Raw genomic sequence first — 13624 nt, forward strand, 5'->3', positions numbered from 1 at the left:
CTCATGATTAAGCTAGGATTAAATCAGGGGATTGCTGGGCAGCACGGCTCAAAGGGCCAGAAGGCCCTACTCCACATTGTATCTCAATCAATCAATAAATAAACAAACAAACTCTTTACTAACAATGCCAGAATTGAACTCCAAACTCTGGAATGCCTGCTGTAATACCATCATGCTAACCACTACGTTGCCATTGCACTTTAATAGCCTCTTGCTGACACTGCGGACAAAACTTTATCTGCCTGAGGACAGACGTGGAGGAATCAAAGCACCTTTTGAAATTTGTTTTGTTGGCCCAAATTTAGCACCAGCCTTAAAAAATAAAGTGTGAATGTACTGACACTTTAAGCAGCCGAACCAAATCAGGAAAACTTCAGTTGAGAGCACCACCACATTACAACTGAAAAATGTATAAAAATTACTTTATTACATCACTTAATAAAATACCTTAAGTTTACATTGCCTCTATAACAGGAAAAAAATTATAAATTTCAGCACAAATCTGAAGCAATTTTACAATTAAATCAGTGATCTTTAAAGAACAGCAATATAACAATTTAAATTGTATTAATATATCTTTTAAAGGCTTTGCTTGCCACCATCTTATCTTCTACGTTAAGCAGCAAGATGCGTTGCTGTTTCAGTTCTGTCCCTACTCTGCTCTTCTCCCTGTAAATAATGGTGAAGATGTCCTGCCTCAATAAATCTGACATGCTGCCAGATAGAACTGCAGATCTGGGCTAACATATTCCCAGAGAGCCAAGGATACCTCAGTCAGCTACCTATTGATTTGGTCTTGAAGGATGGATCAGTTTGGTGGTCCAGACTCTCCCACTTACTGTCACCTACATACTCAAAAATAGGGGACAAGAAAAGCTGGGGGACTGTGCAGTCAGTGGCCTTTAAAATCATACAATGGGGCTAGGAAGTCTGTGAACTCTGTAGAATTTTCTCTATTTCTGCATAGATGTAACCTAAAATATGACCAGGTCTTCACACAAGTCCTAAAACTAGATAAAGAGAACCCAAATAAATTAATAACCCCAAAACAGTACGCTTGTTCATTTATTTATTGAGAAAAATGATCCAATATTATGTATATTTGTTCGAGAAAGTATGTGAACCTCTGGGATAATGCCTTCTATAAAAGCTATTTGGAGTAAGGTGTTCCAATCAATGAGATGAGATTGGAGGTGTGGGTTGTAGAGGTACCCTGCCCTATGAAAAAGACACACAAAGTCAGGTTACTGACAGAGCCTGCTCTTCTCAAGAATGATCTGTTTATGTGCACCAAGCCTCAATCAAAACAACTTTCAGAGAACCTTAGAAGAATTGTAGAGATACATCAAGCTGGAAAAGGCTACAAAAGCATTTCTAAAGACCTGAGTGCTCATCAGTCAACAGAAATTGTCTATAAATAGAGGAAACTCAGTACTATTACCACTCTCCCTTGGAGTGGGCATCCTACACAGATCATATCAAGAGCACAACGTGCAATGCTGACTGAGGTGAAAAAGAGCCCAAGGGTAACAGCAAAAGACCTGCAGAAAGATCTGTAAAACTTGCTAAAGTCCACTCTAATTAAATACTGAACAAGAATGGTGTTCATGGAAGGACACCACTGGGAAAACCACTGCTGTCCAAAAAAAACACTCAAGTTTCCAAAAACCACCTGGATGTTCTACAATGCATCTGGGACAATGTTCTGTGGACAGATGAGAAAAAAGTTGACCTTTTTGTCAGAAATGCATATTGCTACGTTTGGAGGAAAAAAAGGCAGTGCACACTAACACTAAAACTTATCCCAACTGTGAAGCATGGTGGAAGGAGCATCATGGTTTGAGGTGCTGATTTGCTGCCTCCGGGCCAGGATGACTTGCAATCATTGAGGGAATAATGGATTCAAAGTTGTATCAAAACATTTTACAGGAGAACGTCGGGGTCTGTCACCTGAAGCTTAATTGAAGTTGGATAATGCAACAAGACAATGATCCGAAAGACAAGAGTAAATTAACGATAGAATGGTTCAAAAAGAAGAAAATTCATGCTTTGTAATGGCCGGGTCAAAGTCCTGACCTTCATCCTAGAGAAACATTGTTGAAGAACCTGAAACAAGCAGTTCATGCAAGGAAGTCCACCAACAGATTTGAAGTAGTTTTGTAAGGAGGAATAGCCTAAAATTCCTCCAAGCCAATATGCAGGATTGATCAACTGTTAGTGCAAACGTTTGGTTGAAGTTATTGCTGTACAAGGGCGTCACACCAGTAACGAAAAGCAAAGGTTCACATACTTTTTCCAACAAATGTGCGTAATATTAATAATTTTTCTCAATAAAGAAATGAACATGTATAATTCTTTTTGTGCTTATTTAATTGTTTTATCTTTATCTAGCTTTGGGACGCGTGAAGACCTGATCACATTGTAGGTCATATTTATGCAGAAATCGATAACATTCTACAGGCTTCACAAACTTTCTAGCACCACTGTGAAGTGTAGCAAAGAAGGATTTCCAGATCCTTAATACATCAGGCTTATTACAAAAATCTGAAGTCACTCCTTTGGAATAAATACAAGTTCACCTCACTGAGGAGTGCAGTAGAATGGAGGGATCTGGAGGTACAGTTCCATAATTTCTTGGAAGTGGCATCACATGTAGATCATTAAGAGAGCTTTCAGCATATTGGCTGCTTATCAAGAGTATTGAGCGTAAGAGTTGGGATGTTATGTTTAAATTGTACTAGACATTGGCGAGGCCAAATTTGGAGTACTGTGCACAGTTCTAGTGACTTATCCACAGAAAAGTCATCAACAAAATTGAAAGAGTGCAGAGATAATTTACAAGGATTTGAGGTTTAGCGAAATGTTGAATGGGTTAGGACATTATTCCCTGGGCCACAGGAGAAAGAAGGGAGATTTGATAAAAGTATACAAAGTTACGAGGAATGTAGATAAATACATGGAGGCTCTTTCCTGAGGTTGGAGGAGACTAGAACTAGAGGTTCTGGGTTCTGGGTGGAAGGTGAAGTATTTAACAGGAACTTAAGGGATAGTTCCTTCACACAGAAGGTGGTGAAGGTGTGGAATGAACTGCCAGTGGAGGTGATTGATAGCAGTTCAATTACACCATTTAAGTAGTGTGAATATGCACATGGATAAGTCAGATGTGGAGTACTATGGGACTAGGCAGTGAAACAGTGTGGCATTAACTAGATGGGCTGAAGGGCCTACTTCTGTGCTGCAGTGCTCTATGTCTTTTCTGCTTCACTCAGTGGACTTTGGACTGAAAGATCTGAGTCGACTCTGAGGCAAAGACAGAGGTTTGCTAGCTCCTCCCAGATATCAACCCCCATCGAATCTACCAGTAGATTCTCCTTGCATTTCTGGAACAGTCCCCTCCAACTCTCTCCTACTCTGAAACTCTTGATTTTTTATCATAACCATTCCTACATGTACATTGGAAAATTAAGCAAGGTTCTCTAACCTATGCAATCTGATTTAAATTCCTGATGTATATCAGGGTTTCACATCCCTCTGCAGGTGACTATCTGCAATCAGGAGGCCATAATTAAATAACAGCAGTGTTACTCACAACTCTCATGCAGTACTCAAGAGATTGGTTCTCAACAACAAGCAGCACACTTGAACTTAGCTAAAGGCTACCCTTGTGTAATGCTACATCAAGATGCATGTCGACCTTGGGTGTGCAAACACCAAATCTTACCAGGTGCTGAGGTTCCAGTCAAATACAGGCTGAATCTAGCCATGTTGCCAGCTCCATTAATTTGGATCATCTAGGTTTTGTTCAATGATTTGTGCAGACATTAAGAACAACCTGTAGAGAAATTCCTAGACCTTGTGGAAAAGGGAGCTGGTGGATCCTATCAGAGTTTCATGAGCAGATTGTAAAAGTAATTTGGTAGAATCCCTTGTCACCAGACCTTTCAATTAAGCACCATGGTAAGGAGGACTCACTCCATCAGATCCTCCAGGCACTGCCAGAATCTCAGCAGCACCAGACACCGCCCTCAAGGCAGCAGCTTTGAGGATGTGACCATCATCTATCTCCTTTTGGAATGGGTGTTTGCCAAGAAGGTCAGGAAAGGGACGAAATGGTCTTTGATGAGTCTCATTTCACAGAGCTGTCCAACACGTGACTCTGTGCTCCATGGGCCGTCCCCAGGGATAGGAATATCAACTGCTGCTGAAAGATTGTGATCGTGGTGAAAGGTGCAGTATAGTGAGCCTGAAACTTGCTCATCTACCACTGCAGACAACTGGCTAACACTCACTGTTGCTGCATGGCATATTCCAAGGTCTGTAACTACATGTTAAAGGAGGCAGCAGATATTCAATGGGAGGTGGTGGGGGGAGTTGTTAAAGTTCTTCCATCATTACACACTGAGTGGCTGTAACCAGTGTAAAAGCCTCTTAATTTTATTACTCATAGGAGATATGTGAAAGGAAAACTGACATTATGCCGATATCAATTTTCTAAGCAAAGAGAATGCTGTTGTGTACTGTGAATGGTCCCACATCCATGAACCATACAATATATCCGAAAATGTTATGATTAAAGTACTTTGCCAGTGGGCTTGTTCACCGGCATTTTCACTTAAAACATTCAGAATTGCAACCATTTTTGTTTAAAAAGGTCTGGAAGTTTAAATCTTGGCGTATAAATTTTGAATTTAATAAAAATATTGCAACAAACTCCCATTTCCCAAATCTGTCAATTGAATGTTTAAAATATATAAAGTTATATACCGTATAGATGATCAAAATGCTTTTTAAAAGCAAGTTTCTCAAGACTGAGAAATTTACACAGGAAAAGAAATAATACCATTTCACTGTCAGTTGCCTGACCAGTTTAAAACTACTATTTTATTTATGGACTTTATAACAATTTCTTTCTGGCTGGCATAAGTCATGCTGTCCACCAACCCTTCTGTAACTTCATTCAAGGTGGGAACAGCTTGCTTCACCTTGGGATAGTATCGGGTTGGCTGGAATCAAGTTGGCTTTTCCTACTCTCCCATGCTAAGCTTTCTTGTTATTGGGAGTGTTAATGAGCCCAATTCTGTAATGTGTTAGTTTGGAGCAGAGGGACCATGGAAAGCAAATAAGGAAGTCCTGGATCACTTTGCAGATACTTGTAGAAGAATAATGTCAAAGGCCTGGAGCAGTTGTTTCTGTTCAAGACGTGGGACGTCAAGGAAATGGATGGAATGCTACTTGTTGAAAAATAGGATCTACATAAATTGTACAAAACACTTTTAATATTAACATAGAGCTAAGACTTGTTTTGGGTGGGGATAATGACAGGGGATGTGGCAAGAATATACACTTTTATTGGTGCAAGGTGTGAAAAATTCAGCTATGTGCCTCACCTGCAAAATGCAAGCCTATTGGTATCTAACCACAATAACTCAAGCATGCAAAAGCAAGCCAGAGGTCCTTTCACACAGGAGGCTGAACATTGATGCACAGAAAACAAAACAAAGTTTGAATGACATAAACAAGGGAAAGCATCTCTTTCCTTTGATGCTTGATGGAAAGGCACAGAGTTGTCGGCAGAGGGGTGGCCAGCAGTGAATCAGGGAACACGCTGGGTGCCGTAGTGATTTATTGGCTCCGTTTCGGTTAAGGGAATGTTCGGTTTTCTTTCCGGCTCAGAAGCTTCGGAATCCTCTGGAAACTGGGGCCTGTGTTTGTAGAAATCTGAAACATAGCGGGCCTGCAAAGCAAAGAAATTCTTCTTTTAGCAAGTTCCTGGTTAGGATCAAAAGGATTGCACCATATGAACAAATATGGACATACAGACAGGAATACAAGCTTGTTTTGACAATGAAATCACAAAGGAATGTAGGAAAGCTGCTGATGTGCTATATTGCATTTCCAAGTTAAAAAGTTAATGATGCACTGTCCCAGACACTCTTGACTAATACTTCAGAATTCAAAAAGCCAACTAGTTAGGAGCTGGAAGGGAAAAAACAAATTTCCAGCGTGCCAGACTTTGGTCACTGGGAAGGAAGGGGGTGGGGCAGTGTATCGTCAAGCTATTGCTACCACTATGAGTAAGAAAAGGTTCCACTGGGCTTCTGCTATTGTACCATGACAGGCGTGGTGAAGCTTTTTGAGAGTGTATTGGTGATAATCTAAAAGATTGTTCTTTTGTGCGTCATGGCATTTTTAAGCAGAGATTATCATTGATTTATGAATCAGTAACAATAATTATGGACTTATCCTTAAAAAGGATAAGTCCTTTTGATTGTTTACATGCATTCATCGTCTTACTATTAATAAAAGTGTCCCAGAGTCAGACAGAAATAAATGAAGCATTTTTGAAAACTTGTTCAACAATTACTAATATTAATCTTTTCAAAAGATAATTAAAATACCATTGTTATTATATCTCATATATAAGAAGTGTAAACATGAAATTAAATACTTTGCTGTACATTCATAAAAGATCAAGGAAAGGAAAATAAACACACTTTACTGTCTGTTGCTGCTTTATCTGGCTTGTATTTGGTTTTTTTTTTGAGAGCTATGCTTTGCCTGTGAACCTGGATGCTATGCTGCAGGTGATTTCACTGAGGTGAATTCAGTCTTGCCTACACCTCACACTTGTAGCTCAGCACCTTTCAACCAGAATGTATGCAGACCAAGAGTTCAAAGTCACTGGTTCTGCAGTCGTGCACAGAATGGTGGATAACTGTAGTAAGGCTGTTTTCATTTTGGCCCCAATTGTCTTACTCAGCAACAGAGACTTCACCTACCATTTCTACCTGGTTTCAAATCAGACAGCTGCCACTTCCAAAAACCACCAATTCAGCCCTGTAAGTACACTTCAATTTAAATCCACAACTATACATGTTGGTCTTTAGAGGAAGTCTTGAAATTATAGAATGTCTTTCAAACCTCTGGATAACACAAAAGGCGTTTGCAATTAATAATATATTTTTTAAATTTAGTCACGCAGAGCATTGTCCTAAAGTGAGGTGCCACCAGAATAGAGGGTAGCAAAGAAAATCCTTTGATAGACTAGAAAGTATAAATCTGTGGAGAGTATTCTAATATAGAACCTGTACCCTTTGCTTTGCTTCGGTATCTGATCTTAAAATTAACGCTCAGCACTCCCTGCACTGGAGTATCTGCTTGCAGATTGTACTTGCATCTTCAGAGTGGAACCCTGACTTATAAATCCTTGCCTCAGAGGAGGGAGGCATCACTGAGTACTGATACATAATGAAGAGTGCAAGAAAAATATCAAAAAGCAAGGAAAAATTTACAAGGATGTTGTTGGGACTAGACGATTGAGTATACGCAAAGGCTGAATAGGTTAGGATTCTATTCCCTGCAGCGTAGAAGAATGAAGGGGGATTTGATAGAAGTGTAAAAAATTTCATGATGGGTATGATAGAGTAAATGCAAACAGGTTTTTGCTATTGAGGTTTGGTGAGCCTAGAACTACAAGTCATAGATTACGCTGAAAGGTGAAATATTTAAGAGGAACCTGAGGTGGAACTTCTTCACTCAGACGGTGGTGTGAGTGTGGAATGAGCTGCCAGCGGAAGTGGTGGATGCAGATTCAATTGCAACTCTTAAGAGAAGCTTGGATAAGTACATGGATGAGAGGAGGATGGTCCAAGTGTGAATGATGGGACTTGGCAAAATAACAGTTCGGCTCAGAATAGATAGATCAAACGGCCTGTTTCTGTGCTATGACCTGGCAGGCTGTACGGTGTGTGAATCTGGAAGGTGGTTGTGAGGGAGTGAGGGAGGGAGTGAAGGGACTACAACAAGACATCAGATTAACCCTGACTTCAATACTCACAATTAAGATTGCCACAATGGCTCCTTGGAGAAATCCCGCTAGGACATCACTCCAGTGATGCCTGTAATCAGAGACCCGCGTGTAGCCCACGTATACCGCAAAGGCCAGCAGGAAGAACTGAATGGTTGGCCGCAGAAGCCTGGCCCATTTTCCCCTCAAACGGACCTGCAGATACAGCTGGGGAAGGGGAAGTGGAGGGGCGGGAAGAGAATAAAGACAATTATCAAAGCTTCATTTCCTTCTCAGCAAGAATATTAAACTAAGAATTTTTAAAATAAGGGTTTAGGAAGACTATTACTCCACATGAAATGAAGAGAAGGCTTAAACCCACACATAAGGTGCAAGATGATTAGAAAGGAAAAGGCCATTAGTGTAGTGACTTTCACATTCTGGGGTCACCAAAAATAATCCACTGGATGCCGAAACTCTGGAAGTACAGCCATTACGCAAGCAAAGCCTGGTTATAGCAGATACAGCAAGGTAACATTAGGAGCGGCCGGCAGCGTAGTGGTTAGCACAACATTTTACAGTACAGTGACCTCACACACCCCTGTCTCCCAGTGTTCCTGGCCACACTTTCTATGCCAAGAGGGGGACGATTAGCCTTAGACACCCAGGTGTGTCACAGAGGAATTTCCCAGCAATTGCAAGCTCTCTCTGGGGCTAGATCCTTTCAGGGCAAGTCATGCTTTAGTAATTGAGAGTGTCGAAATGAGGAAAATAAACCACAATTGGACCTCCTCCGTCCATGAAGCAATTCTGTGTGATATTCCACCAAAATTCTAAAGTTCACTGCCAAATGGAGAGTGCACATTGTAGTGGAAGAGGGAGAACCCCGTAGAGACCAGAACACTGTTACCTCTGCAGCAACAAGAAGTGGCTATGCTAACCACAACTACAGTAGTGCAGAGGTTAGCACAATGCTTTACAGTAAGGTCCTCCCTGTGACCACGTGAGTTTCCTCAAAGTGCTCAGGTTTCCTGCAATAGTCCAAAGACCTACTGGTTGGTGGGTTAACTGGTCATTGAAAATCGGCCGGTGATTAGGTTAGGAATTAATTGGGGGGAGGGGAATCTGCCAGGCAGCGCGGCTCAAAGGGCTGGAAGGGCCTATTCCACCCTGGACCTCAATTAAAAAAAGTTAGGATTTTGAACAATGCTGGAGCTTTCACCCAACTATTTGAACAGTAGCAGATGTGTTTACAATTTTGTAATCTGGAAAAGGCCCACCTCAACTTACTCCCCCACATGAAGGATGATAATCTTAGTTTTCCAGCAGTTTTGCAAAATAATGTTACCCTAGACTGGGTATTCAAATTCTAGCAACTTTTTGATTCAGGAAAATAGCATAATTAAGCCCAAGAAATTTCTAATATCGTTCTATCTGTACTAAATTATATATAAATGTACTGACTTTTTTTTACATCAACAGTGGACTTCAAAATTACCATGAACAGAATGGAAAGTGACAATAAGTCAGTCTCATTCATTCAGATACATTTATTTATCGCATGTACATTAAAACATACAGTGAAATACATTGACGAAGGGTCTCGACCCGAAACGTCGACAGTGCCTCTTCTTATAGAAGCTACCTGGCCTGCTGCGTTCCACCAGCATTTTGTGTGTGTTGCTTGAATTTCCAGCATCTGCAGATTTCCTCGTGTTAGTGAAATACATTATTTGTGTCAACAGCCAACACAACCCAAGGATGTGCTGGGGGCAGCCTGGAAGTGTTGTCACACATTCTGTCCAGGAAGCAACAGAAGTCAGAGGCCCGATGTTGGCAAGTCCACGTGTCCAGGCTCAGGATGACCCACCACCCACTCTAATGCCCATCGTTAATGAGCACTACGGTTGGATGCCCATGTGACTATGGAGTTCAAAGTCCCATGATTGGCAAACCCTGGGGTCAAAAGCAAACGTTGGAGGCCCCCATGTCAGAGGCCTGAAGTCTGTGAACTGGAGGTTGGAGCCCTGGAGGTGGCCTGCCCTGGGGTTGGAGGACTATCTGTTTGTGCGAGTGGGTGGCAGGAAAGGAAAGAGACTTGTCTTGCTGTTGTTGCCTTGTTTTGTTGCTAACTGAATCCACACAGTGAATAGTTTGACACCTCATTGGCAGGGTGTTCCAGTGAGAAACCTCACAGATTCAGAATGTTATGAAGCCAAGGTCCTGTTTGAAAGACACAAAGTTGCTCTATTATTTGGGTAGACCAGGTGTTGGTCTCTGCCAGGTCAGCATGGAGGAAGGCAATGGTGAATAAGCAGAGGAATGTTGAGTTCGTCTTTCCAGGACTTCACAAGCCCACATGCTTGGAGGATATACTCATATGCTTTCGTGTACATCTTAAATATTTTACTTGCTAAAATGTTCTTTACCTTAAGCGTTTTCAATTAGCGGAAACTTGAAAACAAATCTGTGGATTATATTCACAAATTACTGCCAAGGCTAAATGTTGAACTTGGCCCCAATGCAATGTTCTATTCAAAACAATTCTGCTTAAAAAATAAACCTTATTCAGATGTACTCAGCATGAAAATATAGAGTGAAAATGTAGGTCAGTGTTATTGATTTTTGCCAGAGACACCTCAGATAATGTTAAGGAATTATACAGAATTGTTTTAAAAGAGTAAGTGCAATCTAACCAGGCTTTTCAGCAACCTCTATAGTTCACTGCAATTGCAATCAACTCAACTGTTAGGAGATTTTATGGAAAGACAGAACAAGTCACTTTCGAGCACAATGATTTCAGAACTGTTTGCTAATTACAGAAATCAGAATCAGACACACTATATGTCATAAAATTTTGTGGTTCTGTGGCATCAGTATTGTGCAATGCATTAATAACTATAAATTACAGTAAGAAATATTATTTTAAAAGATTAAATTGAATAAGTACTGTTAAAAAAGGACAAAACAGTGAGGTAGTGTTCATGTGTTGGTTCAGTGTTTGTTCAGAAATCTAATAGCAAAGGGGAAGACGCTGTTCTGAAAATTTTGAGTGAATGTCTTCAGACTCTTGTACCTCCACCCTGCTGGTAGTGACGAGAAGAGAGTATGCCCAGGATGATGGGGGGGGGGGGGTGATGAATGGCAGCTATTTGGGGCACTGCCCTTTGAAGAATTGTAGGTCCTTCAAGATTCTTCTTTACGTTTGGTTTTTCTCCTCTTTGGTCTTCAAAAAGTTCTTGTATATATTCTGTCCATCTGTTTAGAATTTCCTCTTTGTTCATAATTAAGCTGCCATCTTTTGCCTTGATGCATCCACTTGCTGAGCAAGGTAATTTCCCCGTTAGTTCTTTAATCTTATTGTGCATCAACTTTGTTCCAGGGTTATGAAGAGAGACTAGAAGCAGCTGAATTATGGTTCTACAGGAGAATGTTAAAAATATCATGGACCACACACACATCAAATGAAGAAGTTCTCAGAAGAGCCCAAGCAGTTCGATCACTCATACGAACAATAACAGAAAGACAACTCAGATTCCTAAGACGCATCATGCGGAAAGATGAACTAGAAAAACTCATACTCTCTGGAAAGATTGAGGGGAGTAAACCTAGAGGAAGACCTCGGCTTATGTACATCAAAAGCATAGCCAGGTGGCTACACATCAAGGAAATGGAAGTCATCCAAAAAACGAAGGGTAGATCTATATGGAAAACCATGGTCACCGAAGTCCACATCGGGTATGGTACCTAGACAGCCCTTTGAAGATGCCCTCAGTACTGGGGAGGCTAGTGACCATGATGAAGCTGGCTGAATTTACAACCCTCTGCAGCCTTTGCCAATCCTGTGCAGAGGCCTCTCCATAACAGACAGTGAGGCAACCAGTTAGAATGCTCTCCCCATGGTCATAACCATTTCCCAGTTGGAGAATCAGACGCCTTTGTTTGAGGAAAGCTGAAAGGGCTCTGCAGAGAGATTCTGACACTAAATCAAGGGGATAAGGATAGTTTGTGGGATTTGCCAAAGCAAGTAAGCTTAATAAGAATGCAACAAAGCATTAATACTCTTCCTGCACTGGAATATCGAAAGGCTCGTTGTATTCATTTTCTCTGGTGAGTCAGAATGGCTGTTCAAAGATCAAAAAATACTTGCATAATGTTGGCTTAATCCTGCTAGTCGAGTGGGTCAGCAGAGAGAGATTCTCTACCTGACTGCGAGTCCTGCACCTTCTAAAGGCCTAATGATTCGCCGCTGTGAAGACCTAGAGAGCAGTCTCAGACCCAGCATTGTCACTCCCTGGGCAGAGGCCTGTACTTGCTGGAGTTTAGAAGAATGAGGAAGGATCTCATTGAAACTTATCAAATATGGAAAGGCCTAGATCGAGTGGACATTGAGAGGACACAGCCTCGGAATAGAAGTATGTCCCTTTAGAATAGGGATGAGGAGAAATTTCTTCAGCTAGAAGGTGGTGAATCTGTGGAATTTATTGCCACAAAAGGCCGTGGAGGCTAAGTCATTGGGTATATTTAAAGCAAAGCAAAGGTTGATAAATTTTTGATTAGTAAGGGCATGTGAAGTTATGGGGAGAAGGCAGGAGAATAGGATTGATAGAGATAATAAATCAGCCATGATGAAATAGTTGAACAAACTCAGTGGGTCAAATGGCGCCGTTCAGCTCCTATGATTTATGGACTTGTTCTTAGTTTTTCCACTGCATAGAGCATCTTCCCACTACAGGCAGGAAAGGACTGGGAATTTCCAATGACTTTCTCATCATTCTGAGGCCCCCGTAAAGTATACCCTGACTCAAACAGACTCAGCAGGTCAAATTGCCTAATTTTGGTTCTAGACCTAATGGTCTACATCTTAAGAACATGGCCACTTGGTTAAAGTAATTTGACCACTTACTGCTATTTATCAATGCAGCAGACTGACAGACCAGAGAGCAGTGGTATGGGACTGCTTCTGTGTCTACACCAGTTCATGTTACACAACACCCTTGCATTCAATGGGACAGCAATCAGGTATAGGCACTTATTCCATTTAATTTTATTTTCTTGTCTTCCTGAGGAGTTTACTCATTCCATCCTATCCCAAAAGTTTATTCCCTTCAAATCAGGCTGGGTAGACAAATTATATTCTATATCAACTTGTTATGTATCACAATTTGGATTTTGTTTGCATTCATCATCTTCTACATCTAAATTCTGGATATCAACTACTCTTTGTAAAACAAAAATTCCCCTTAGATTCCCTTGAAAACTTTTTTCCTCATATCTTAAACCTATGTCCTTCTATCACACACATACACAGAGTTGCTCTCGTAATCTTATGCCTCATCAGATCTATCAAATCATCCGTCAGCCTCCATTGCCCCAGGGAAAATGAGCCCAGCCTATCCCATTTCCACCCATAATGAAAATTCTCCAATCCGGGCAACATCCTGGTTAAGCACTTTTGCCTTTCTCCAGCAGAAGAGGAAATTCTCTATCAGGAAATCTGAGATTAATGCCCAACCAGAAATATATATAACCATCAAAAGTAGTTTTAAGACCCGATTGCTAGGTGTAGTGGTTGCAACAATGCCGAAGGGATGAATGGCTAACTACAGCAGAGAGAATTTGTGTAACACACATAATATGCTGGAGGAGCTCAGCAGGCCAGGCAGCATCTATGGAAATGAATAAACATTTGGTGTTTCAGGCCAAGGCCCTTCTCTCAGCTCAAAACATGAACTGTTAACTCTTTTCCAATGATGCTGCGTGGCCTGCTGATTTCCTCCAGTAATCTGTGTGTGTTGCTTGGATTTCCAGCATTTGCAGATCTACCACCACTCTCCT

General features: G+C 41.1%; 1 protein-coding gene across 3 annotated transcripts in view; it reads right to left on the reverse strand.

The window, feature by feature from the left end:
* Positions 1-413: 413 nt before the first annotated feature.
* The window catches only part of LOC134337448 (phospholipid phosphatase 2-like), a 150482-nt gene continuing 137271 nt past the window's right edge, over positions 414-13624 (reverse strand). For all 3 annotated transcript variants that reach the window (XM_063032466.1, XM_063032465.1, XM_063032464.1), the window contains 2 exons: positions 7838-8014; positions 414-5734 (listed from right to left, as the gene is read on the reverse strand). In XM_063032466.1, coding sequence (XP_062888536.1) covers positions 5594-5734; positions 7838-8014 — 318 coding nt within the window. In that variant the 3' untranslated portion in view covers positions 414-5593. The remainder of the gene's footprint in view (positions 5735-7837; positions 8015-13624) is intronic.

Source organism: Mobula hypostoma, chromosome 24, assembly GCF_963921235.1.
Source record: "Mobula hypostoma chromosome 24, sMobHyp1.1, whole genome shotgun sequence".
NCBI lineage: Eukaryota > Metazoa > Chordata > Chondrichthyes > Myliobatiformes > Myliobatidae > Mobula > Mobula hypostoma.